The sequence below is a fragment of the Echiichthys vipera genome (assembly GCF_963691815.1).
Source record: "Echiichthys vipera genome assembly, chromosome: 1".
Classification (NCBI taxonomy): domain Eukaryota; kingdom Metazoa; phylum Chordata; class Actinopteri; order Perciformes; family Trachinidae; genus Echiichthys; species Echiichthys vipera.
Genome location: NC_139826.1, coordinates 4,671,571 through 4,698,548, shown reverse-complemented (window position 1 = coordinate 4,698,548; position 26,978 = coordinate 4,671,571). Strand labels below are relative to the sequence as shown.

Here is a 26,978-nt window from a genome sequence, read left to right as displayed (position 1 = left end):
ACATCTCCTCTTGCTATTAGAATCTGATCTTTGCTGTTGAGCCTTAGAATCGAGGTGGCTTCACGCATTACTTTGTGTTGATGACTCTTATGCTTCTCCTCTCTCAAGTAATTAAACTCCTTCAGAATAAGAGATGCAGGACTGGCATTTTGTCCTCCTTCTGGCACCACAATAAATTCTTCCCTAACACACTTAAGTTTAGCTTTGAGTGACAGATGGCTGCTGTCACATGTGGCTAGCTCAGCAACAAGGCACTGCCAAGATGGTGACAGCCGGTGCCACTGGGACCAGTCAATATCTGGTGTGCCTCACGCAGTGCAAGACATCTCCTAAGCATAGAGTCTATTAGGTTGTTGATTGTGGCCTTGGAATATTGGTCCACTCCTCCGGTATATTGACAACAGGGATTCAGTTTTTGAAGAGAACCCTTCACCAAAGTGCCAGACACCATCAAAGGTAAGAATTTGCCTGCTCAAGCCGATAACGACGTTAAATTGCAGTCAGGTCAAGACCCCGGTGAGGACGACGAGCACACAGATGAGCTTCCCTGAGACGGTTTTTGACTGTCTTCAAACCAATTGTTGCATCAGCTGTCCGGGCCTCTGGCCTCAGACGATCTTGCAGGTGATGATGCCGGGCTGCCGTGGCTTCATGTGGTCTGTGGTTGTGAGACAGGTTGCCCAATCCTCATTTTGGTTTATGGCAGGGAAAAGAACATTCAGTGCAGCGCTGGTAAATATTAGCCAGTATGCCAATTGCACGCTGTGTGATAAAATTGCACAGTGCCCTTTTATTGTGACCCCCTGTGCAATAATCATGCTGTCTAATCAGCATTTTTTTTTTTAAACATTATTTTTTGGGCTGTTTTCAACCCTTTTATTAGATAGAAAATGGGGTGAGAGAGAGAGACATGGGGGCAGGGGGGGGCATGCAACAAAGGGCCTCTTTACATGGGGCGACTGCTCTAACCACTGTTCCACCGGCCGTCCCTAATCAGCATCTTGATGTGTCACACATGCCAGGTGGATGGATTATCTCAGCAAAGGAGAAGTGCTCACTAACAGACAGAAATATATGTGAACAAAATTTGAAAGAAATAGGTATTTTGTGTACATAGAGAAAGTTTTAGGTCTTTGATTTCAGCTCATGAAAATTTGGAGCAAAAACAAAAGTGTTGCATTTATATTTTTTTCAGTATATGTTACAGGGATTAGCATCAGTAACTTTTTAAAATACATGCCTCAACAAGATTACCCACAAATGACAATAGCTCTGCAAAAGAGTTGACATTTCAAATTCATTTCTGCATGACTGACTGCTGCTCTTACTCTGTGTGTGAAACTTCAGAGCCACCAGCCATCGCGGTGACGTGGAGGAATGTTTCAGACCATGGGCTGGTGTCAGGCCAGAGCTTGAGGACCACAGTTGGAGGACGAGTCAGTGTTCGCCCGGATACCAACCTCATTCTGGACTGCCCCGTCACCGGTAGGTCACAGTCGAGTATATTAAAGTTCACTAAAACTAAACTAAAAACTAGGTGTGAAAAAACATTTGAGCTTTCTCAAATAAAAATGAAAACTAGACTTTAGACAAAATGAAAACTAACTGAAACAACACTGTTACAAAACTAGAATATAATAAATGTACAGGAAATGTCTTTAGTTTTAATCTTTGTCACTTTGATCAAATTTGTCATCACAACAATCATGAAGAGGGGTTTGGTGCATATGTTTATTATTTATAGACTGGGATATCTACATGTCATTCACATGAGACAGTTTCTTTTACAAAGTGTTGTGTTTGTATTGTAATATCTATTCGGGACTTCTTAAATCTTGGCCTCCTTTAAACCTTTTCAAACAATAAAACTAAACAATCTTCTCCAGATCCACACGCTGCAAACTTGAGATACTTCACATCCTAACAGAGTGGTGTTTACATACTTACTTTAATATATGTCTGGAGGGGGACTTTAATATGCTTATTTTTCTTCTCCCTGACACTTGGCCATAGTTCTAATATCTCTTTGGTTGTTTTAACAGGTATTTTTCTAATGCAGGATGAGGCTGTTTAGCAGAAAGGGAATGCCTGTTTATAATCCAGACTTTAAAAACAACAATGTAATTTAGTTTTCTTCACTGAAATTAATGAGATGTTCAGCTTCAACTTCAACTTTATTATCACCAAGGAAATTTGATCTTGCTCAAATTATCAGGGTCCTTTTATGTAAAAAAAAAAAAGTTAGAAACAACTGATAAAGAGGACCAACAGGCTGAAGCCTATAAATGATTTTGCATTAGATGTACCATAAAAATGAGTCAAACGTCAAGTCAAACTTTCATTGTGAAAAAGGGAAAACTGTAATAGCTGCACCCACTTGTCTAACTATAGGTATCCCTTAAAGTGAAATTCTGGTAAAATGATCCCATGGTCTACTAGCCCCTGTACCAGCTCCACTCATGGTATTGTCCATTCAAAGTCCATTTCCTGTGTAAGGACTCTTCTAATGCTGCTGCAGAGGTTTAGTGTTATTTTCAGCAGTATTAGTGGCCTTCACCGCACTACCCCGAGCTGATCAGTGTTAGCCGTATTCGGCTGTTAGTGACTCCACAGGATTTCTCTGTTAATAGTTGTTACACAAAAAAATGGTCTCAATGGCTTATGTGTATTTGCTGAAAAAGACCCTGGGATGATTTTATGCCGGAATTTCAAGTATTTGATTGATACCCTCTATATACTAAATAAATACACTGTAATATGGGCCTGTAATGTAAAGTGTTGTGTGTTCTCCGTCTGTCAGGACTTCCTCAGCCCACTGTGACATGGAACAGAAAGAATGGACCATTAGATTCCAGTGCGGTTTCCCTGCCCTCTGGCTCACTGTGGATCAGAAATGTCTCTCTGCACAACCAAGGGACTTACTCCTGTACCGCCACTAACGCCATAGGAAGGTCCACTGCTTCTACTGTCCTGCAGGTCTATGGTGGGTCCACACACTAGTTGTACAAAACTTTTCATAGTATACTGCAAATATCCACACACACGCTCAGATAATGAAAAAACGTGTGTGTGTGTGTGTGTGTGTGTGTGTGTGTGTGTGTGTGTGTGTGTGTGTGTGTGTGTGTGTGTGTGTGTGTGTGTGTGTGTGTGTGTGTGTGTGTGTGTGTGTGTGTGTGTGTGTGTGTAGGTCCATACCCGGCTGGAGGAAGCAGGGTTGTTCCAGTCTCACAAGAGATGAACAGGAGAAGGGTCCTCATGGCGTCACACCGAGGAACGAGTGTCTTTATCAAGCCTGGAGACATTCTACGTATAGGTACTCACACAATTTATCACACTTAGCACAGCTCAACTTTTCCTCATAAAGGGTGAGAGGCAGGATGAGATGGGACTTTGGGTACTGGGAACTAATGCTGCATTCCTAAGCATTGGGACATGGGACTTTACTCGCTATATATATATATATATGTACATATTCATGCAAAGAGATTATAATGACATTGAAGTTTTATCTCTCACGGATTGTCTCCACGGGCGCCGCCATTGTTCTCGACTTAATTTTGGTGAGGTCGAAGTAGGTTGATCCCCCCCCGAGTTTGTGAGTAGGAGGTTCCACTTCGACAAGGACTCCAGTGCACTTTGTCAAGTGGGAGGTCTGAAAGTTCCGACCTCCTACGACACTGGAACGCAGCATAAGGGAGATAAGGTGTGGGAGACACAGAGAGGGGTAATAGAGTTCCAAGGTAACTGGTTTGTTTTATAGAATAAAGTGGTTTAGTATTTTGTTTGTTTTTGTTTTGTTTCTTTAAATCAAATCAAATCAAACTTTATTTTTATGGCACTTTTCATAATTTTTACAGTAGCAGAAACTGCCTTACAGAAAATAAAAGCGAAACAAAACATGAACAACAAAGAAACACGTGAAAACCCAAACCTCCCACCCCCACAGACACACACACACACACACAAACACACACACACACACACACACACACACACACACAAACAAACACACACACACACAGTTACACTAGCTGTTGCTGAGGAGACATGGCTGGGCACCAAGATCTGAGGTGAGGAAGAATCTACCTTTGGGGGCTGCGCACACCGAGAGGAATCATGGTCCATGGCTGCAGGGGGCGCCGCCACAGGGACCCCCCCAGTCCAGGCGGACAGGAGGCTCCACACCGCGGTGTAGAGCTCTCAAGCCACCCGGGCCAGGGCCGTCCACGGGACAGCACCCCCATCAGAGGACCAGAGACAACTCCCGGTGTGGTAGGCCTCCAGGAGGTAACACTGGAAAACCGAGGGGCTAAAACAGTAAAATAAGATAAAAAGGAATAGAAGCTAAAAACTGAGGGATTAAAAACAGTTAAAACAGTACAATAAGATAAACGGTGTAAAAGATAAAAATAATAAAAAATATAAGAAGCATAAAAGGAATGAGAAAGAATTAAACAGGTTAGTTAAACGCCTGATTAAATAGGTGGGTCTTGAGCCTCTTTTTAAAAACATCTACATTCTCTGCGGCCCTGAGGTTCTCCGGCAGGTTGTTTCACAATCGGGGGCCATAATTCAATTCAATTCAATTCAAAAAACTTTATTTGTCCCAGGGGGCAATTCAGGGCACACAGAGCAGCAAATAACGACAGTGCAACTATACAAAAACATTTAACCTAACAACAAGAATAAAGTGTAAGAGAAGAATAAGTGTCAGGATGTTAGTGTGTTAGTACAGGTAGAATAAGTGTCAGGATGTTAGTGTGTTAGTACAGGTAGAATAAGTGTCAGGATGTTAGTGTGTTAGTACAGGTTAGATACGGAGAACATCGTCGGCGTGAGATGTAGAAAGACATGCGTGTATCAGATGTAAGCAGACATATATATATATAAACAATGTAAACATGAAGTAGACTGTTGAAACCGGTATGAACAGAACTGTATGCAGAGAAGATATAAGTAGACAGTGATCGGGTTCAGATAAGGTCAGACATGATACATGTGTGTAATGAGCAGACGTAAACAGAACTATAGTGCAGTAATAGAGTATAAATATAATATATAACTATAAGCTATGTGCAGATAATAAATAATAAAGTGATAGTGGTGCATGGCAGGAAAACAGCAGTCTAAGTATGTGCTAGCTCTGTGTAACAGATGAATACTGAGAAATAAAGTGACCATAGTGCTATGATGGATACAATATAAGACCTGATAGACAGAATAAAGTGGAGCAGTGCATTAATACCATAAATTAACATAACTAACAGAATCAAGTAGACCAGTAAGAACATAGTAACAGAATAAGTCCGGTGTGAACATAACAGAATAAATAAGTGGAGTAGTGCATCAACCAGTAGTTCACAGCTTGTCCAGGGAGTGGGGGGGGGGGGGGGGTTGATGGTGTCCAGGGGGGGGGGGGGGGGGGGGGGGCTGAAGTGTCCAGGGGAGGGTGTCAAGAGTGGGGAGGGGGATGGTAGGAGGGGTCAGGAGTTGAGGGAGCTGGACAGCCCTGGGGATGAAGGTTGCTCTTCTCCTCTGTGTCCTGCAGCAGGGACAGCGAAGACGGCGTCCTGAGGGGAGCCACTCAAACGCTGAGAAGAGAGCATGAGAGGGGTCCTGCATGATCCGACCAGCTAACCTGAGTGTCTGCTGCTCATGGATGGTGGACAGAGTTCTAACAGGGAGTCCAATGATCTTAGAGCAGACCGTGGCTATGCTCTGCAGGAGGTTTCTGTTCTGGAGGCTGGTGGAGTAGAACCAGCATGTAGTAAAGTAGTAAAAGGTCAGGAGGATGTTCTTGCTGACTCCAAAGGAATTGAGCTTCCTAAGGAGGTATTTCCGCTGTTGACATTTCCTGAGAATCTCCTCTGTGTTGGAGGAGAATTTCAGCAGGCTGTCGAAGATGGTGCCCAGGTACCTGTACTCCTCAACTGCTTCAACAGGCTTCCCGTGGATCACGGTGTTTGCTGATGAAGCCAGTTCCCTCTGCTTGGTGGAGAAGGTCACCACCATGTCTTTGGTTTTGTTGACATTCAGCTCCAGGCAGGAGCTGTCACACCACTCCACAAACTCCTGAAGAGCTGGTCCGTGGTGCAGAGATGGGCCTGACAGCAGAGACAGGAGGACGGTGTCATCAGCGTACTTCACCAGATGACAGTTAGAGCGTACTCACACTGTCCTTCTGGCCGGGGCCAAAACAGTTTTTTCAGCTAAAGCCTAGTACCTTTAAGCAGTGTGAGTGCACCCGTTCCGCGCATAACTGCGGCCAGCTGGCCGTCCATGGCCCGCTTGAAAGAGGTGGGCTTTAGCGGAGCCGTTTTCACATGTACGAGCATGAGCGTGTGCACGTGTGCGAGCACGAGCATGAGCACGAGCCCTACGGCAGTAGCGTTATGTCCGCCTGTTCGGACATGTAAATAGAAGGACGGACCATGCGCCGACATTTAACAACAACAACAATGGCGTTGAAAGGTTCACGTTGGTGTGATGCGGAGGTGCAGTGTTTACTGCAGATTTGGTCGGATGAAAATATTCAAAAACAGTCGACAAGACGCACAAAAACTCTGAGGTCTGTGGAAAGATTTGGAAAACAAAGCCACACACACGCGATCAATGCGTGTGACGTGTTACGGCGTGATGGCTTATGGACAGCAAGAAGCATTGGTCGGCCCTGGCAGTGTGAGTACAAACGGGGCTGGGGCGCGGGGGGGAGAGGGAGGGGGGACAAGTACCCTAAAGCCCGGGTCGCGGTCTGGAAGGACAGTGTGAGTACGCCCTTAGTCTGTGTGGTTCTGCAGTCATCGGTGTAGAGGATGAAGAGCAGAGGTGAGAGCACACAGCCCTGAGGGGAGCCGGAGAAGGTGCTGTTGACCAGGACTCTCTGTGAACGGTTGGTCAGGAAGTCCAGTTTCCACAGGATTAGCTGTTGGTCCAGATGAAAGAGGGCTGAGAGTTTGTCAGCCAGGATGTGGGGCTGCATGGTGTTAAATGCAGAAGAGAAGTCTGCAAACAGGAGTCTGGCTGCGGTGTTGGGGCGCTCCAGGTGTTTGTGAACAGTGTCTATTATGAATGTTTTTGCATCATCGACGCCCCTGCCAGCTCGATAAGCGAATTGGAGCGGGTCCATCTGGGAGTGGGTTTCCCTGATGATGTGTTGTTTTATGATCCTCTCCATGGCCTTCATCACAAGAGAGGTGAGGGCCACCGGCCGGAGGTCATTCAGACATTTGACGGCGCTCTTCTTGGGGATGGGGATAACTGTTGAGTGTTTCCATTGCCGGGGGACTATGCTGCTGTCCATGGATCTTTGAAACAGGGTCTGGAACACGCCCCCTAGCTGCTCAGCACAGTGCTTCAGGAAGCGGCCGCTGATGTTGTTTGGGCCAGGTGAGCTGTTCTCCCTTGTCTTCCTGAGGGCTTTCACCACGTCCTCTGCGCTGAAGTTGAAGGCTGCTGTGTCACTGGGCTTCGCTTCTTCCAGCTGGGTGTTGTCCTGCTCGAACCTTGTGTAGAAAGAGTTAAGGTCGTTGGGGAGAGATGAAGAGCTGCTGCCTGAAACCTGGATGGTTTTTGTGTTGCTGGCAGCAGTGTTCACAGCAGCCATGTTCTTGAGTCCCTGCCAGGCTGAGCGGAGGTTACCCTGCGTGAAGCACTCCTCCACTTTGTTCTTGTACTCCAGCTTGGCAGTTTTTATGGCATGCTTGACCTCTCTGTTGACCTCCTTTTTCTCTGTTTCAGAGCCGGTGAAGAAGAACCTTTTCTTCTTGTTGAGGATCTCCTTGAGCTCTTTGGTGATCCAGGGTTTGTTGTTGGGGTAGATAGTGACCGTTTTGGAGGGGATGATGTTGTCCACACAGAAGGAGATGTACGATGACACAGTGTCCACATGTTCATTAATGTCATCAGAGGGGGCCAGGAGGTTGTCCCAGTCAGTGGATTCAAAGCATCCTTGGAGTGTGATGATGCTTTCGTTGGTCCACTGCTTGATGTTCTTGACAACTTTCTTCACCCTTCTCATGACAGAGATGTAAGCCGGAGCAAGCAGGATGACGTGGTGATCAGCAGAGCCCAGAGGGGGGAGGGCGACAGATCTGTATGCGTCCCGTACTGAACCATAGCACTTGTCCAGTGTCTTCTCCTGGCGTGTGTGGCCTGTGATATACTGTTGATAACCTTTTAATGATTTGTCCAGGGAGCAGTGGTTGAAATCACCCAAGATGAATTTGGGAGAGTCCGGTGAAATGTGGTCCAGTTTGTTTGAAGAGTCTGTGATGTGTTCAGTGGCTGTGACTGCGTTGGCTCTGGGGTGGATGTAAACCAGGATGACAAAGAGCTGAGGAAACTCTCTGGGTAGGAAGAAAGGGCGAAGGGAGACAGCACGAAGCTCAATGTCCGGGGTGCACAGTTTCTCCCTCACGACGATCGTTGAGCACCAGCGTGTGTTTACATACAGACACACGCCGCCGCCATGTTGTTTACCGGTGAGCTCACTGTCTCGATCAAGTCTTAGAGGGGGGCCGAAGCCATCAACGTGCAGGGCATTGTCATCGTCGTTCTTATTTAACCACGTCTCAGTGAAAGCAAGAACCGAGGCAGTTCTGTACTCATGCATGTGGTTAACGTTAGCTTGTAGCTCGTCCGTTTTATTCCGGAGGGATCTAACATTAGCTAGGACGATAGATGGAAGCGGCCGTTGTTTACAAGTCTCCCGTTTGAGCCTGGCCCTGATTCCGCTCTTTCTCTTCCCCCTTCTGGTTACCTTATTGTTCTTGTGTGTGGACTTGTCATGGCTGGTTGAGTTACTCCACAGTATTTCCTTCGGTAGCGAGTCTACGGCAAAGGCGTGTAGCGGATGGAGTCCGAGCTGCAGTAGGGTCTCTCTGGAGTACGTGTTCCGCTGGTCGTTGTTTCTGCTCGCCGTCACAAACTCCAGGAGAAACCACACTTGGAGAATGCCCATGAAAAACACGGGTATATCCATGCCGAACGGAGAATTAAAGTGCCGGGTGAAATAGGAAAAGAAAAACAAGGAGAATAACTTCTGCGTTGTCCGGCAGTCACGGGGTTAACAGGAAGGTAAACAAAGTGAGCGTCACGAGGGAACAGGCAGGGGGAAAAAAAAGTCAGCTACGTCTATGTAACGTAGTTAAAAAGTTAGAAAACACCCTTGGCGTGTGTGGCATGCAAAGGGTAAACTAAAAAATAACAAATATATACATAAAACAAGTAGAAAAACGTAATAAATGCTAAATAACGCTAAAGGTTGCTTTGTGCTCCGACCGGTCGACCACACGAGCAGCGACCCGGAACCGGAACTGAACAATAACTGAATGCTGCCTCTCCATGGCCCTCATTTGCTGCCTCTCCATGGCCCTCATTTATCAAACGAACTTACGGCAGAAAAACGTGCGTACGACCATTTCCTGGCTAACTTCGGCATTTATCATTTTGGACGTGAGCGGGAGCTACGATCAAATCTCACATCTGGTCTGAGATCGTGTACGCACATTTCAGCCTGTGTATTTGCGGTGCAGCACAGCAAAATCTGGCTGAAAATAATTAACAAACCTCAGCTGTCATTAAGCATAAGCAGTCACATATTACAGATGTGACTGCTTATGGATTCTTAAAACAAATTTTTAAAAAAATAAAGCAATTGATTATACTCATGGCGTCTGAAGGCACCATCCATGAATGATTACGCATTCATCAATCGCCAAAACTACCACTCGATAAATGTACAGGTGATTTGTGATGGCAAGCTGTCGCTTTTAAACGTGGTGGCCAGCTGGCCGGGGGGGGGGGGGGGGGGGGGCACACACGATTCTTTTATATTTCAAAACAGCTCGGTTCCAGTCCCCCGCGACCCCGACAGGGACAAGCGGTTGAATATGAATGAGTGAATGAATGTGTTGGCGCGCAGCTGCAGGAATGCGCACTGCAGAGCCAAAGTCATCTCCTCGGTTAGTGGCTACCCTCGATAAATTGCATTAAATCAAACAAGGTATCAGATGATTAACATCTTGGTATGGTTCTTCTAGGTGACAAAGGTTATCCTCTAACAGAATACCTAATAACCCCGCTGGCAAACCCCGCTACAGAGCAGGAGCGCAGGTTCAGCAGTGCGCACACACGCACAGGGGCACACGGGTCACAGTGGAGTGCTGCTTCGGGTTGCCTGCCTCCGTTATTCTTTTCCATACAATGTTTTTATGGGCCCCTTTTATTCCACTCTTAAGACTGCCAAAAAGCACATCTTTATTATGCTCCATCTCGGATGTCAGGATGCCGATCTCTTTGTCGGAAAAGTTTCTTTTCTAACCAGCGTTTCTCCACTACATGTTTGACCTCAGTGGGCGAGGCCTCTGAAACAGGAATATTTAAGGATGAACATGTTAATGACGATCGAATTCAGCCGCTGCATTTATCAAGGCCCGCTCATTCATACGCTGAGATTGGTCAGATACGAATGTTTCATAAATCACACGTGGGTGATGGAGGACCTCAGGGTACGTAAGGGGCGATAGGGTAAAAGTATTGCAGATAAATAAGAATGCCCGAGACCATTAAGACATTTAAAAACGTAAAAAAGTATAAGAACCTTAAAATCGACCCTGAAGCTCACAGGGAGCCAATGCAGCGATTTCAAAACTGGTGTAATGTGCTCCCGCCCTCTGGTCCTTGTCAGCATGCATGCAGCTGAGTTCTGTAGTTATTGTAAATTGTACAAGTTCTTTTTGGGAAGACCAGAGAGCAGGACATTACAATAATTTAAACGACAAGAGATAACAGCATGCATCAGCACCTCCTTGCTGGCCTGAAAGAGATACGGGCGGACTCTGGCTATATTGTTAAGATGGTAAAAACCTATCTTTGTTATGTTTTTGATGTGTGGAATAAAAGAGAGCTCAAAGTCAAAAAATCACACCCAGATTTTTTACAGATTTCGAGGGTTTAAAATCCTGTAACATTGGTAAAACTTTCTCTCTCTGGCCTTCAGGACCAATGACTTAAACCTCTGTCTTGTCCTGGTTGAGCTGCAGGAAGTTTGCTGCCATCCATGACTTGATGTCTACAATGCAGTTAAAAAGGGCATCAATTGGCCCTGTGTCATCAGGAGACACAGCGATGTTAAGTTGCGTATCGTCAGCATAACTATGAAAGCTGATGCCGTGCCACCTGATGACGTCCCCAAGGAGAAGCATGCAAAGATTAAAAAGAGTTGGACCTAAAATTGACCCTTGGAGAACCCCAGACTTTATCTTATGGGTTCCTGAGGAACAAGTGTCCATACTTAAAAACAGTACCAGAGAGGCCGACCAGGTTCCTCAGTCTATTTAATAAAATATGATGGTCTACTGCATCGATGGCGGCAGTTAGATCCAGCATTACCAAGACTGTGAGGCTACATGGTAGTGTAGTGGTTAGCAGCGAGAAGGTTACAGGTTCGCAACCCGGCCTGGGAACTTTCTGTGTGAAGTTTGCATGTTCTCCCCGTGTCTGCGTGGGTTTTCTCTGGGTTCTCCGGTTTCCTCCCACAATCCAAAGACATGCACGTGTTAGGTTAATTGGTGACTCTAAAAAATAAAAAAAATTGCCCTTCTGTGTGAATGGTTGTCTGTCTCTGTTCGTCTCTATGTGCCCTGTAAACTATATACTGGCGTCCTGTCCAGGGTGTACCCTGCCTCACGCCCGATGTCAGCTGGGATCCGCTCCAGCCCCGCTGCGACCCCGACCATGGGATAAGCGGTTGAAGATGAATGAATGAATGAATAAATTACACCAGACTGATGGGACTGAAAGTTTTTTTTTAATTTTACTTAAGTTGGACAGAGACTGGTAGTTATTAGAAAACATTGGGGTCTAAATCTCTCTTCTTCAGAAGGGGCTTCACCACCACCGTTTTAAAGGAGGTGGGGAAGATCCGCCTGAAGAGAGCAATTCACCAGATACAACAGCTGTTCCTCAAAGAATTCAGTGTTTTAAAAAGAAAACTCGACCAAGTGTCCTCTCATCAACCACAGCAAAACTCCAGTGTTTCCTCCAGTAAAAGCAATGATCCAGGTTTAAAAGCTGTTGGGATAAAAAAAAATGGTTCGGATGTCATTGATTTTTCTTCTGAAGTGGTATGCAAAGTCCTCACAAAGGGTGTTGGAGGATTTTTTAGTTAAAAGATCAATTGTGGAAAATAGGAATCTGGGGTTGTGTTTATGGTCATTGATTAGTTTTTGGAAGTGGGAGATTCTTGCTTGTTTGACTGTGTTATTGTAAATTTGAGGTTTTGATGTAAAATTTCATAGTGTTAACTTTGATTTCCTCCATCTCCTCTCAGCACTTCCCTTTTGAGTTTTTTTAACTTCCTCAGTTCTCCATGGGGGTGAAGGTCTCGTTTTAATTGTTTTAATAAAAAGTGGAGCCAGTCAGTCCAGTGTTGTCTTTATTTTACTGTTCATGTTGTCCGTGATGAAATCGCAGGGTGTTGGTAAAATTTCGGAAGGAGTGCTATGTAAGATCTGGATAAAATGTGCAGCCACTTCAGAAGTTAGGTAGTGTTTCCTCAATGTTCTCAAAGGGGCCTCCTGTTGATTAAAACTGGTGATTATAAAAAACACACAAAAAAATGTGTTAAGATACAGCCAGGTCCACAACAGAGGGCACACCAATGGACAGGCTAAAGATATAACCAGGTCTGAGGTATGCTTTGGGTCGGCTGCATGACATGTTGCTTAAAATCAAGCCAGTTTAAAAGGTTTAAAAAGAGTCTGAGGAGATGTCCATGTGTAGATTAAAATCACCGGTTATTAAAATTCTCTTAAAAGTGGTGTGAATAATTGATAAAAACTCTGAAAATTCACTAATAAAAGAAATAGAATACTGAGGTGGTCTGTAGACTGTTATACAAAGAATAGGTGGGTGTAATTGAAGCAGTGCCACCCTCTCTTCTGCACCCCCTTGTTGAAAATAAAAAGTAAAAATTTGGTGGAGAAGCCTCAGTGAGAACAACAGGTGCATCAGTGCCAAGCCTCTGTAATGTCTCTGTAAGGAGAATGCTGTCCAGGTTGTTACCTAAAATGATGTCATTTATAATAAAAGATTTGTTTAAAAGAGAACGCACATTCATCAAAGCCATTTTAATGTCTGTGCTGAATGTGCGCTCATCATGTTTTACAAGTGGAATGTCAAAAACACAGTTAGATCTAAAAACAGTGATGGGTTTCGTTTTTCTGTGTGTAATGATGGTTTTGATGGTGTGGATATTGTCCTTTGCCTCTGGGGTCACTGAGGGAGGGGCGTGTATAGTGGAGGTAGGCGGGGGTGAAGGTGAGTGTGATTGAGGTGCCTGTGTGTTGGTGCAGTGAGTCAGGAGGGTGGTGGTGGTGCTGTCAGGAATGGTACGGGGATAGCACGAAAGGTGGACCCAATGCAGACACGGACAAAAGGTAAAGTTACAAAAGAAACGTCTAATATAATAAACGGACAAACGCAAAACACTACAGAGAAAACAAATACAAGGACTAACTAAACGAACACGGGAATACAGGAACAGGAAGACGACGGAAGATCAGGGAGACGGACGGGAACACGGGAAACTACGGAGAAAGTCAGAAAACAAACACGATTAATCAACTTACTTCGGGGAGCGTGAAAACCACAACGATAAAGGGGATGCCAGTCCAGGGGGAATAGTTTTACCAATACAGGGTCGACGACGGTCCGGCGCTGCATGCCTGCCAGCTTCAGGTATTTAAGGTGGAGGGGTAATCAGCTTAACAGGCTGCAGCTTGGGGGAAACGCCTCCCGGACCTACATACAGACAAGGGAGAGACACATGCAGGGAAACACAGACAGAGGAAGACAGACAGAACTGAAGAGAGGAGAGCACTGACAGACACAGAACATGACAGTACCCCCCCCCCCCTCAACGAGCGCCTCTAGGATCTAGGATAAGGGCTCTGGAAACACAACTCCTCTCCTAGGGACCGTAACCCTCCCAATCCACCAGGTACTGGAACCCCCGGCCACAACGTCGCACATCCAAGATTGAACTGACCGTGTACGCCGGATGGCCGTCAATGGTACGGGGGGTGGTGGGGCGACGGCAGGCGGGCACAACGTGCTGGTGGTTACGGGCTTGACTTGGGAGACATGGAAGGTCGGGTGGATTTTGAGGGACGCAGGAAGCTTCAGTCAGACAGCACTGGGGTTCGCGATGGCTTCGATCTCGAAGGGCCCAATAAAACGAGGAGCGAGTTTCTTGGACGAGATATTCAGGGGGATGTCCTGAGAATTCAGCCACACCTTTTGTCCAAGTCTGTATTTGGGTGCAGGGATGCGATGACGATCTGCCATCTTACGGTTCTGCTCAGCCGTTCGGAGCAACGCCCTACGGGTCTCCCTCCAAATACGACGCACTCTTCAGAGATGGTGTTGGACAGACGGCACCGCTAACTCGGCTTCCTGGGCCGGAAACAAAGGGGGTAAGTAGCCCAATGAAGCCTCAAAGGGGGACATCCCTGTAGCGGTGCTGGTCAGGGAGTTGTGGGAGTACTCGACCCAGGAGAGCTGCGAAGACCACGAAGAAGGGTTTCGGGCACAGATGCAACGAAGAGCAGTTTCCAAATCTTGATTAGCCCTCTCCGTTTGGCCATTCGACTGGGGAAGGAACCCTGAGGATAAACTGACCTTAGCCCCTAAGGCCTGGCAGAAGGCCTTCCAGACCCGGGAGGTAAATTGCGGACCACGGTCGGATACGATGTCCGCAGGTATCCCATGGAGGCGAAATATGTGGTCCACCAGGATCTGTGCTGTTTCCATGGACGACGGCAGCTTAGGTTGAGAAACAAAGTGCACCATCTTCGAAAAACGATCCACTATCGTAACTATGGTGTCTTTACCTTGTGACACGGGGAGTCCGGTAACAAAATCCAGCGCAATGTGGGACCATGGTCGACCGGGGACCGGTAGAGGACGAAGAAGACCAGCTGGAGGCCGATGAGATGCCTTCCCTCGGGCGCAGACGGTGCAGGCCAGGACAAACTCCTTTGTATCCGGTACCATGGATTTCCACCAGAAGTGGCGACGAAGAAGTTTGAGGGTTCGGGTGATTCCGGGATGGCAGGAGAGACGAGAAGAGTGTCCCCACTGGAGTACCTGAGAGCGAACACTGGTAGGGACAAACAGGCGTCCTGGTGGTCCACCACCAGGGTCGGGATGCGAGCGCTGCGCCTGCCTGACCGTAGCCTCGATCTCCCAGGTCAATGCTGGCATGACACAAGACGAGGGGACGATGTTCTCCATACCAAATTCCTCCTCCTCGGCAGGTCCAAATTGCCGCGAAAGGGCATCAGGCTTAACGTTTTTACTTCCTGGAATGTACGTCAAAGTGAAATTAAAGCGACCAAAGAACAAAGCCCATCGGGCTTGGCGGGAATTAAGCCTTTTGGCCGTCTGGATATAGGCCAGATTCTTGTGGTCCGTCCAGACAACAAATGGAATCTCTGCCCCCTCCAGCCAGCGCTAGCTTCACAGCCAGCAACTCACGGTTTCCGAAATCATAATTTCTCTCTGCAGGAGACAGTTTCTTGGAGAAGAAAGCACAGGGATGAACCTTATTGTCGGACTTGGCTCGCTGAGACAAAACCGCCCCCACTCCCAGATCTGAAGCGTCCACCTCAACGATGAACTGAAGACCAGAGTCAGGCTGCACGAGCACAGGAGCGGAAGAAAAACGCTTCTACAGAGTCAAAAAGGCGCTGTTGGCGGCAGGGGACCAGTTGAACGGAGTAGCGGGAGAGGTCAACCTGGTCATCGGAGAAACTACTTGACTGTAGTTGCGGATAAATCGTCGGTAGAAATTGGCAAAACCCAAAAACCTCTGAAGTTGTTTGCGAGAGGTAGGTGTGGGCCACTCAGTCACAGCTGTGACTTTCGCAGGGTCAGCCCTAACCTGTCCGCTCTCAACAATATACCCCAAGAAGGCTACCGACGATACATGAAACTCGCACTTCTCGGCTTTCACAAATTATCGATTCTCCTGGAGACGCTGAAGAACCTGACGAACGTGCACCATGTGTTTGTTCAAGTCTTTAGAGAATACCAGGATGTCGTCTAGGTACACAAATACGGAGCGGTTGAGCAGGTCCCGAAGCACGTCATTAACTAGAGCTTGAAACACAGCCGGAGCATTGGTTAACCCGAAAGGCATGACCAGGTATTCAAAGTGCCCGAGTGGCGTATTAAAGGCTGTCTTCCACTCATCCCCCTCCCTCACCCTCACGAGGTGATACGTGTTGCGGAGGTCGAGTTTCGAGAAGACGGTTGCGCCATGCAACGGCTCGAATGCAGAATTGATCAAAGGTAACGGGTACTTATTCTTGATGGTGATGTTATGAAGTCCCCGGTAATCAATGCAGGGACGCAGGGATTTATCCTTCTTGGCCACGAAGAAAAACCCCGCTCCCAGTGGGGACGATGAAGGGCGAATAATCCCTGACTTAAGGGAGTCGTTAATGTAGGTCTCCATCGACTCTCGTTCGGGACCTGACAGATTGTAAAGACGACTAGTGGGGAAAGTTGATCCTGGCAAAAGCTCAATGGGGCAGTCGTAAGGACGGTGAGGAGGCAAAGATAAAGCCTTAGTCTTGCTGAAAACCTCGGCGAGATCGTGATACACGGGCGGTACGGAAGACAAATCAGGCGGATCAGGGACAGCGGAACTGAGAGCACTAGGACAACTAGGAGGAGCTGAACGGAGACAGGAAGAGTGACAATGGCTACTCCAACTCACAATCCGACCCGTTATCCAGTCAATGATCGGGTTGTGAGTGATGAGCCAGGGAAGACCAAGAACTACTGGGGCATTAGTGGAAGGCATAACATGAAACGCTTTAGACTCAGAGGGCCTCATTTATCAAACTTGCGTGAAAACGGGCGCAGATCTGAGCGCAGAATTGGTCGTATGACAGGACCCACGTGTGATTTATGAAACATTCGTATCGGACCAATCTCAGCGTACGAATGAGCGGGCCTTGATAAATGCGGTGGCTGAATTCGATCGTCATTAACATGTTACGCCCTTAAATATTCCTGGTTCGGAGGCCTCGCCCACTGAGGTCAAACATGCAGAGGAGAAACGCAGGTTAGAAAAGAAACTTTTCCGACACACAGATCGGCATCCTGACATCCGAGATGGAGCAAAATAAAGATGTGCTTTTTGGCAGCCTTAAGAGTGGAACAAAAGGGGCCCATAAAAACGCTGTATGGAAAAGAATAACGGGGGCGGTCAACCTGAAGCAGCGCTCCACTGTGACCCGAGTGCGCCTGTGCGCACTGTTGGACAGGTGTGCCGTATTCAGCACCCCTGCTGTGAAATGCAGCCCCTCGCATTATAGGTGATATTCAAAAGATCCATTTAATTCATTTTATAATTATGGTTGCAGTATATTTCCACAGAACATACAAAAAGGTGTTGTTTTGTGTTCGCTATTATCCAAGTTTGTGATTTTAAACTTTTTAAAATAGTTTAAAAACTGTAAGTAACCAATGGTCTGACCGTTGTCGGTTACCTGTATATAAACTACTCCTATAGGTGGAAACAACCGCCTTCTGATCGATAATATCACCTATAATGCGAAGGGGTGCATTTCACGGCAGGGGGCTGAATAGGCACAACACCGGCGCTAAAGGTGGGTCATTAGGTATTCCGTAAGAGAATACCTTTGTCATCTAGAAGAACCATACCAAGAGTTAATCATCTGATACCTTGTTTGATTTAATGCAATTTATCGAGGGTAGCCACGAACTGAGGAGATGAGTTTGGCTCTGCAGTGCGTCTTGCTGCAGCCCCGTGCCAACACATTCATTCATTAATTCAATGTCGGGGTCGCGGGGGGCTGGAGCCGAGCTGTTTTGAAATATAAAAGAATCGTGTGTGTCCCCGGCCACCTGACCACCTGGCCACCACGTTTAAAAGCGACAGCTTGGCATCACAAACCACCTGTACATTTATCGAGTGGTAGTTTTGGCAATTGATGAATGCGTAATCATTCATGGGTGGTGCCTTCAGATGCACATGAGTACAATAAATCGCTCCAACCACAATTTTTACATTTTTTTTATTCGTTTTAAGAATCCGTTTTGATCTGTTCTTAATATGTGACTGCTTATGCTTAATGACAGCTGAGGTTTGTTCATTATTTTCAGCCAGATTTTGCTGTGCTGCACCGCAAATACACAGGCTGAAATGTGCGTACACGACCTCAGACCAGACGTGAGATTTGATCGTAGCTCACGCTCACGTCCAAATTGATAAATGCCGAAGTTTGCCTGGAAATGGTCGTACGCACGTTTTTCTGCCGTACGTTCGTTTGATAAATGAGGCCCAGAGTGATTGCCAGCCAGAGACATATTTATGGGCAAGGTCTCAGCGGATATCTGAGCGAGTTCGCTCCCACTGAGACTGTTAACACTTAAAGGAGTCTCCAGCTGGTTCACCGGGATAGCGTTAGCGGCAACAAAATCACATTCAATTATATTAGTGTCGGCACCTGAGTCAATCAGTGCCTGAAGGGAATATTCCCTGCCCTCACAAGTCAGAATAACTTCCAGATTTATGCGCTGACGGGGATTATTTGGGACCACTGAACGACTCACCAGAACCCCGCCTGTAGACTGGTGAGTCTGACCGTTTAACCGTCTCTGACAATGAGCTATCTGATGATCTGGACTTCCACAATAAATACATAGCCTATTACGAAAACGCCGCTCACATTCAGCGGGAGTCAAATGGCTACAACCTAGCTGCATGGGTTCCTCTTGGGCAGGAGCAGGGGACAGAGGAACCCGACCACTCATAGGTACAACAGGGATCTGCTCAAGAAGACAACTAGGAGGACCTGGAGTTATGGGGAACACTGACCGTCTCTCGCGGGGTCTCTCACGCAGACGGTTGTCAATCTTGATCGCTAGGTTAATGAGCTCCTGGAGGTTAGCAGTCTCAGATCTGCCCACTAGACTGTCCTTAACCTCTTCATTAAGCCCCTTAAAGAAATTGCTCTGAAGAGCCCGATCATCCCATCCTAATTCTGCCGCTAACGTGCGAAACTCCACAGAGTAATCCGCCGTACTGGCGGAACCCTGGTGTAAATCCAGCAACCGGTTGCTGGAATCGCTATTAGCGACGGGATGATCGAACACAGACAAGATCTCACTGGTGAACTGTTGGAACGTTGCCTGCCGAGTCAGGGGGTTGTTCCAAAAACGCAGCTCCCCAGGCTCGAGCCCTACCAGACAACAAGCCTAGCACATACGCTATCTTGGTGCTGTCCCTAGCGTATGTGAGGGGCTGTTGACCGAACACCAGAGAGCATTGGAAAAGAAAAATCCCGCATTCACCCAGCGTTCTACAATAATGCTCTGGTGCCGGAAAATAGGGCTCACGAGGAAGGAGTGTACTCACGGTAACAGCGGGTGACTCAACATTCACAGGAGCGGCAAGAAGAGGTCCCACCTGTCTTGATTCCAGACGAACAACGCAGGCAGTCGACTGACTGAGACTTGTCAGAGTTCCTTCCAGCGTCTGTGAGTGCTTACCGAGGAGTACTCCTTGGGAAGTGACCGCGTGACGCACGGAAAAACCCGGGGGTTCGGTTTCCATGTCCGCAGGGTCCATGTTATGGCCGGACCGTTCTGTCAGGAAAGCTACAAAAGAAACGTTTAATATAATAAACGGACAAACGCAAAACACTACAGAGAAAACAAATACAACGACTAACTAAACGAACACGGGAATACAGGAACAGGAAGACGACGGAAGATCAGGGAGACGGACGGGAAACGGGAACACGGGAAACTACAAAACAGAAAACAAACACGATTAATCAACTTACTTCGGGGAGGAACGATAAAGGGGATGCCAGTCCGGGGGGAATAGTTTTACCAATACAGGGTCGACGACGGTCCAGCGCTGCATGCCTGCCAGCTTCAGGTATTTAAGGTGGAAGGGTAATCAGCTTAACAGGCTGCAGCTTGGGGGAAACGCCTCCCGGACCTACACACAGGGAAACACAGACAGAGGGAGACAAACTCACACAGAACGGAAGAGAGGAGAGCACTGACAGACACAGAACATGACAGGTGCAGGACAGTCGGATCAATGTTGGCAGATAAAAGTCTTGACCCCCCCCTGGTTAGGGTGCAGGCCGTCATGTTTAAAAATCCTGGGTCCGTTTAAAAGGCCATAAAATTGTCCACAAATGGAATACTTTTCCCCAGGCAGTATCCTTTAAGCAGCAGGTGCAGCGGAGGCAGCTGGTCATGACGTCACCAAAACACGGCGGGGTGTGTTGCAGGCAGTCCACCATGGACCTGAAGTCCTTCTTGAGGACCTCAGACTGGTGGTTCTTTAAATCGTTGGTACTGGCCAGCAGGACCAGCGTGGAGGCCCTCCCTGACGCGTGCTCCAGGGCGGCAGAAATGATGTCTGCTGCGCACCCTCATGTGCCCGACCATTGAGGTCCCGAGAATCAGCATGGAGGGAATGTGCTGTTCCACGGGCTGCCTGGAGGTGCACTGGCCCGCTGCTGCTCCTAACCGAGATGGATAGGAGGGGTCCGGTTGGATGAGAGGACCCCGGTCATGGGCCGGCGAGAGCCACGACCGGATGGATTGGATCCCGGGGACGGGTTGGAGAGATAAACTTTTTCTCTCTTCTCTTCTGATGGCTCTCTCTCATCCACTGAGAGAACACATCTCCTTTCACATTTTCATGTCATTTAATGGTCCCGCCCCCAGAGAAGAGGGCTGTGTTACTCTATCTTTTTATTGGCACACCCACTGATGTTGTTACCACTGAACCGGTTTGGACTGAAAAAAACAGCTGTTTTCAGGTTCCAGTTTGGAACAATATTTTCAGGTTCTGAACCAAGTTATTTTCGATCGAAATGATCCAGCTGGTTCAAACTCTGAAGCCTAATCTGCAACTGAAAATTGCACTTGTTTTTTCTGACTTTGATTCAGTATCTTACTTGTATTTATGAATTGTGTATTCCCTGTTTTTCTTTTCTGCTGTTTTCATTACATGTTTCCATGTATTGTCACTGTCTTTTTAGTCTGTAACTGGCAAGTGGTCTTAGCCAGGTCTCTATCGAAAAAGAGATTCTAATCTCTAGGGACTTCCTGGTAAAAGAAAGGCTAAATAAAAATGAATAAAAAAACAGTCCATTAACAAGTCAAATATTTTCATCCGGTCTGCTTTGGTCTTTCAACAGGTTGTCCAGTCGTTCCAGACCACAAACTGCTAGTGCGGTGGGACTACAACAACCAGACCCTGAAGGAAGTTTCCGGTCCAGCCCAGACCCAGGCTTCTGGTTCAGATCAGGGTCTGCAGTACAGGATTCTGGTGGGAGGTCGCGTCCTTGAGGTCAACACACTCCAAGTGAAGTTCTCAGGCTGGTACCGATGCCAGACCCTCATCAATACCAGACAAAAGCTCTCTGCCTGGATATACGTTCACACTGCAGGTGAGCAGTGTGTGTGTGTGTGTGTGTGTGTGTGTGTGTGTGTGTGTGTGTGTGTGTGTGTGTGTGTGTGTGTGTGTGTGTGTGTGTGTATGTGTGTGTGTGTGTGTGTGTGTGTGTGTGTGTGTGTGTGTGTGTGTGTGTGTGTGTGTGTGTGTGCGTGAAAACTTTTCAACACTTTCTGCAAATCAGAACAGGTTTAAGGTTGGTGGAATAAATGGAAAAAGGACTGAGCCTCGTTCGCTCGTGTTTGTGTTGTTCTGTGAGACGCAAATGCTTCCCTCGCACTGCTGTCGCTTGAGCTGAGAAAACGATACTCAACTGTCACCGCACTGTGTTACTCTCTGCTGTCATTGTGCTGTGGGGCTCGAACACAGACAAAAGAGGGACCAGCACAGAGCCCAGCCACCCCCCATTAAGACTAACAGAGCCTGAGGTAACATTAGGCCGGTAACGTTAACTACAGAATCACCACCGGCGCCGGTTAACGCACCCCCTGATATTATTATGTTTTTATTATGTAATATTCTATCACTTTCATCTTGTGGTCTTGACTCTAGTAGTGACTGGTAAGCAGATTTGCATTGTCTGCTTGCTAGCTAATGTAAGCAGTTGTACACTATTGTACTGTTGAAACAAGGTAATAATACACTAAACTGTATACTCACCACACCGAGATTGTTGGTTAGCATACTCTACTTTTCTGGTTATGGTAATTAAAGAAAATTATAAATTAATTAAGTTATTCATCAACACAACAGGTAGACTGTCCAAGTTTATGTTAGCATGGCTATTACCTATTGATTTTAATGGCAGTCTGTTAGCTTCGGAGAAAAACAAAACAAGAGAAACAACATAGTCATCCCGTATGTTGCTGGGGTTTCAGAGAAACTCAGGAGGATTTTCAACAAACACTGCATCCCTGTGTATTTCAAACCCAGTAACACACTCAGACAGAGACTAGTACATCCCGAGAACAGAACACCACACACCGACAAAAGCGATCTGGTTTATGCTGTCCAATGCAACGAGGAATGCAAAGATCTCTACATTGGAGAAACAAAACCACTGCATAAACGCATGGCCCGACACAGGAGAGCTAACTCCTCAGGCCTGGACTCTGCTGCCCACTTACATCTCAAGGAGAAAGCCCACTACTTTGATGACAACAATGTCCACATCTTGGACAGAGAGGACAGATGGTTTGAAAGAGCAGTAAAAAAGCCATCTATGCAAAAGTAGAGAAACCATCGCTGAACAGAGGAGGAGGTCTAAGACACTACTTATCTCCAATTTACAATGCTGCCCTTTCATCCCTTCCCAGGATCTAACCTCAAAGAACAACTGTTCACAAATGGCAGAATTTTTTTTTTCACTCAGACGTATTTGACGTGTGACTCCGTGCACCGAACCTTGACCCCTGTACCGTGACAGGATGGGGAAAAAATATATACCATTACACCCCTAATTACTATAGATATTATTATAGTTACTGTCACTTTTGTGGTTGCTTGCATATCTGGGACTGTCTGTCTGTCTTTCTTTGTCCCTCTCTGTCCATCTGTTCTTCTTTTATCTCTTTCTCCTTTTCTTTCTCCCCAACCGGTCAAGACAGATGTCAGTCCGCCATAGAGCTCGGTCTGTTCCACATTCCTGCCTGTTAAAAGGAAGGTTTTCGTCACCACTGTGTGCACACGATTGCTGGATTTATACTGTATATAATAAATACAATAAATATTACTATTTTTATTAAAGATATTATGACTTGTTGCTGCTTTTGGGGGAATTGTTGGGTCTCTATAAATCATTAATAAGTCATAGAGTGGGGTCTTTACCTACTCTACATGTTAAGTGTCTTGAGATAAGTTTAGTTATGATTTGGTGCAATAAATAAAACTGAATCGAATTGAGCAATATCAGAACTGGGAATGAATCTAGTCCTATGGTGGCTCTTTTCAAACAAGCTGGTCACAATGTTAGTGAGCTTAGATATGTAGGTGTGGAAAGAATGAAGCCTCAGAGGAAAGGCTCCTCCAACATGAAACCTTCTGGGTCCATTTCCTCAATGGTCTAAATGAGGAGTGTGATATTAAACCCTTGTTTGCTTGATTGTCCTGCTCCTTTATCACCTGTTTCACGGGGAGAATGGGTGTGCATGGCCAGTTTGCTATAGCCTATTTAATTGGCTGATATTGATGATGTCATTGGCTCAGTGTCTTTATATATCTGTCATGTGAGTCATTTGCCTGATGACGACCTTGTCTGGTTGAAACATTGCTTCACCCTTTAGTCAATAAAGTATTGGAAGGTGTAATCCAATCTGCAGACATCCATTTCTCCTCCAGTCTGCATGTTTCTGACCTGCACCTAACCTAAAACAGGTTAGATGTGCACACATGCAAACTGTGTGACATTGTTTTATGCAGAGAAGCCACAACAATTCTGATACTTTTATTTTATAGATTGACTTATTAGTCTCTCACATAAACAAATAGTTTATGATAAATTAATCATTAGTTGCAGCTACACACATTGCCCAACGTTTCATCAAAGTACTCTGCTCTATGGAGAGACAATAAGCAAAGAGGTGGATGAATTAATAGTAAATAAAGTGGTTGGCAAAATTTTAGCTGGCGCCCCCCTCACATCGCCATTTCAATACAAATGTCCATATTGTTTTGTGTTCAGTTACATGTTCAATTCTATATTAGGATCAGGCCAAAAGGTGGTGCAGTGAGCTAATGCGAAAGTCCATGGATGCAGCTCGTCATTCTTTTATTAAAGAGCAGTAACTATCCGCCATGGTTCTGATTAATTCTACACTACACATAGAAAAACTGCATAGATTTGTCTTTGAGATTTTTCAAACAAGTGAGAAAAAATAAATAATAAATACAGTATAAATAGGTCATTGCACTAAAGATTATATATATATATATATATATATATATATGTATATTATCTTAGTGTGCGAGCGTGCATTTGTGTGTAAATGGGAGCGAGAGAGAGAGAGAGAGAGAGAGAGAGAGAGAGAGAGGTCGGTACGTAACTGGAGGTAACTGGGTAGATCTCAGGGGACAAAAGAGGCCCTGTCTGTCAAATGGCCTCCAGAGCAACTCACATGCAAATTAGGGGCGTTTTTGGTGAGATAGACCCGCCTCATTCTGGGTAGTAGTGGAAACATAGCGGAAACGTACCTTATGTATTGTTCTTTCTTCTTCTCTTTGCAGTGCTTTCCGTTTTGAGCAATTTTGTCTTTTAATTTTGCAGCCTTGCCTGTTGAATAGCATGTAATGGCCAAGCCCCAACTACAGCAAATTCTATATTCATCCAATACTGAAGTGCAAAAAGTTGCAGGCATCCGAGCGTCCACAAGGGGCAGGTTTCTTAATAGAGCAGTTTCTCATTGACCCCCATGTTAAACAGGCCATTTTTCACAACATATTAAACTTATTTAAGGACTGGTACATGGTACATCGAGGCTCATTCTCTCAACTTGATCCGGTCGTCCTCGCCTACGGGAGTCTCCATCTTGTCAGACTTTGACTCCAAGAATCCTCCAATAATATAAAAACTAGCCTGGTACAAAATAATTCATCCCCCTCAGTGCTGTCATGGAGATATGACCTAAACATTCAGACTAGAATGTTTTTTCTGTACCAGTTCTTAAATAAACTGGTAAATAAAAATAAATAATAAATACAGTATAAATGAGGCATTGCACTAAAGATAATATATATATATATATATATGTATATTATCTTTGCGTGCGTGTGTGCATTTGTGTGTAAATGGGAGCGAGAGAGAGAGAGAGAGAGAGAGAGAGAGAGAGAGAGAGAGAGAGAGAGAGAGAGAGAGAAGAGAGAGAGAGGCAGGTACGTAACTGGAGGTAACTGGGTAGATCTCAGGGGACAAAAGAGGCCCTGTCTGTCAAATGGCCTCCAGACATCCATTACTCCTCCAGTCTGCATGTTTCTGACCTGCACCTGACCTAAAACAGGTTAGATGTGCACACATGCAAACTGTATGACATTGTTTAATGCAGAGAAGCCACAACAATTCTGATACTTTTATTTTATAGATTGACTTATTAGTCTCTCACATAAACAAATCAGTTTATGATAAATTAATCATTAGTTGCTGCTACACACATTACCCAACGTTTCCATCAATATATTGTGTTAAACCTTTCCACAGAGTAACTCAGTATATACTGCATTAAGTTTTCTCTTTCATGCATTATACAGTACCTCCACCAGCTGCCTCAGCTTTGCCTCAGGCAGTTTCTTACCTGTGAGGTGGCATTTCAAAATCTGAAATTAAACATTAAGAATCTATGCAGAACACTCACGTACACTTTGTTTGGCAAATCCTTGGATAGTGGTTAAAGCTGGTGTGAAATCATCTTTCTGTTCTTGATCCTATGGTTGAGTGTTGTACTTTTGGGTCCATAGAGTTTGGCTGGCGTTTTGGAGACTGGACCACATGCAGTGCTTCCTGTGGGAACAGAGGGACTTGGCTGCGGAGGGTTGACTGTGTCAATCTGGATGGCAAGGCTGCTCAGCCCACCATGTGTCAGCACATACCAAAACCCATCACTTCTTCAGTTCCCTGCAACAGACAGGACTGCCCTCCCAGGTACACCAGCACGTAGACATCAGCATGTCATGATCATCAGATCAGCACAGAAACAGTCAGCTCCTGGCATAGGCAGTATGGGAGAAATGTTCAAAATTAAATGAAAAAAGAAAAACTCAGGGAGAAAAAGGGAGTAAAGGCAGTAATATGTTCATACCAACTCACAGATGCAAGCACGATGAGCAATTTGTGTCGCTTGTTGGTATTTTGCTCACTCAGACATCTCCAAACAACTATGTAGAGTTGCCTCTTTCACTTTGATTTATTTAAAGAAAAAAACCCAATTTATAACATTTTAGGTTTTATTTGCGTCACTCTGGCTAAGACAGAGGATTGCAGACATGAACTCAGGAGTCAGTTTTAACGGATTTAATGAACTTGGTTAACAAAAAGGGTGCACAGAGAACAAAGGGAAAACACGGAGAGGACTGGGAAAAACTGTTCACGGGGAATGAGCACAGGAGGGAGGTACGCTGGGAGACAGGCTGGCAGGTAGGCAAGCAGGCTGACAGTCACAGGTCGACAGGGAAATGGGCAACAGGGGCAAAAAACACAAGGAACAGTCACAAATAGGTCGACGGAGGAGTGAGAGGAAAAACATCGACACAAGGATGAAGCCAGCCCTCCTACACGCTACCGCTCCTGCTGCAGAGACATCTGGAGTATCTCGACTAACAATCGGCCCCGAATGAGACTCAGGACCGGCTTAATATACTGGGAGACATGTGAGTAGTGCCAACTAGAAACACCTGGATCAGCCTGCCCGGAAAACCAGCTCACAACACGGAAACACAGAAAGGGGAGCACATACAGGAAAACACAGAC

General features: G+C 46.0%; 1 protein-coding gene across 1 annotated transcript in view; it reads left to right on the top strand.

Annotated features, from left to right (window-relative positions):
* The window catches only part of adamtsl3 (ADAMTS-like 3), a 429,814-nt gene that overhangs the window by 394,188 nt on the left and 8,648 nt on the right, over nt 1–26,978 (top strand). Inside the window, 5 exon segments of the mRNA XM_083913233.1 lie at nt 1,348–1,485; nt 2,801–2,997; nt 3,214–3,313; nt 21,267–21,518; nt 25,970–26,153. Of these exon segments, the coding sequence (XP_083769359.1) occupies nt 1,348–1,485; nt 2,801–2,997; nt 3,214–3,313; nt 21,267–21,518; nt 25,970–26,153 (871 nt within the window).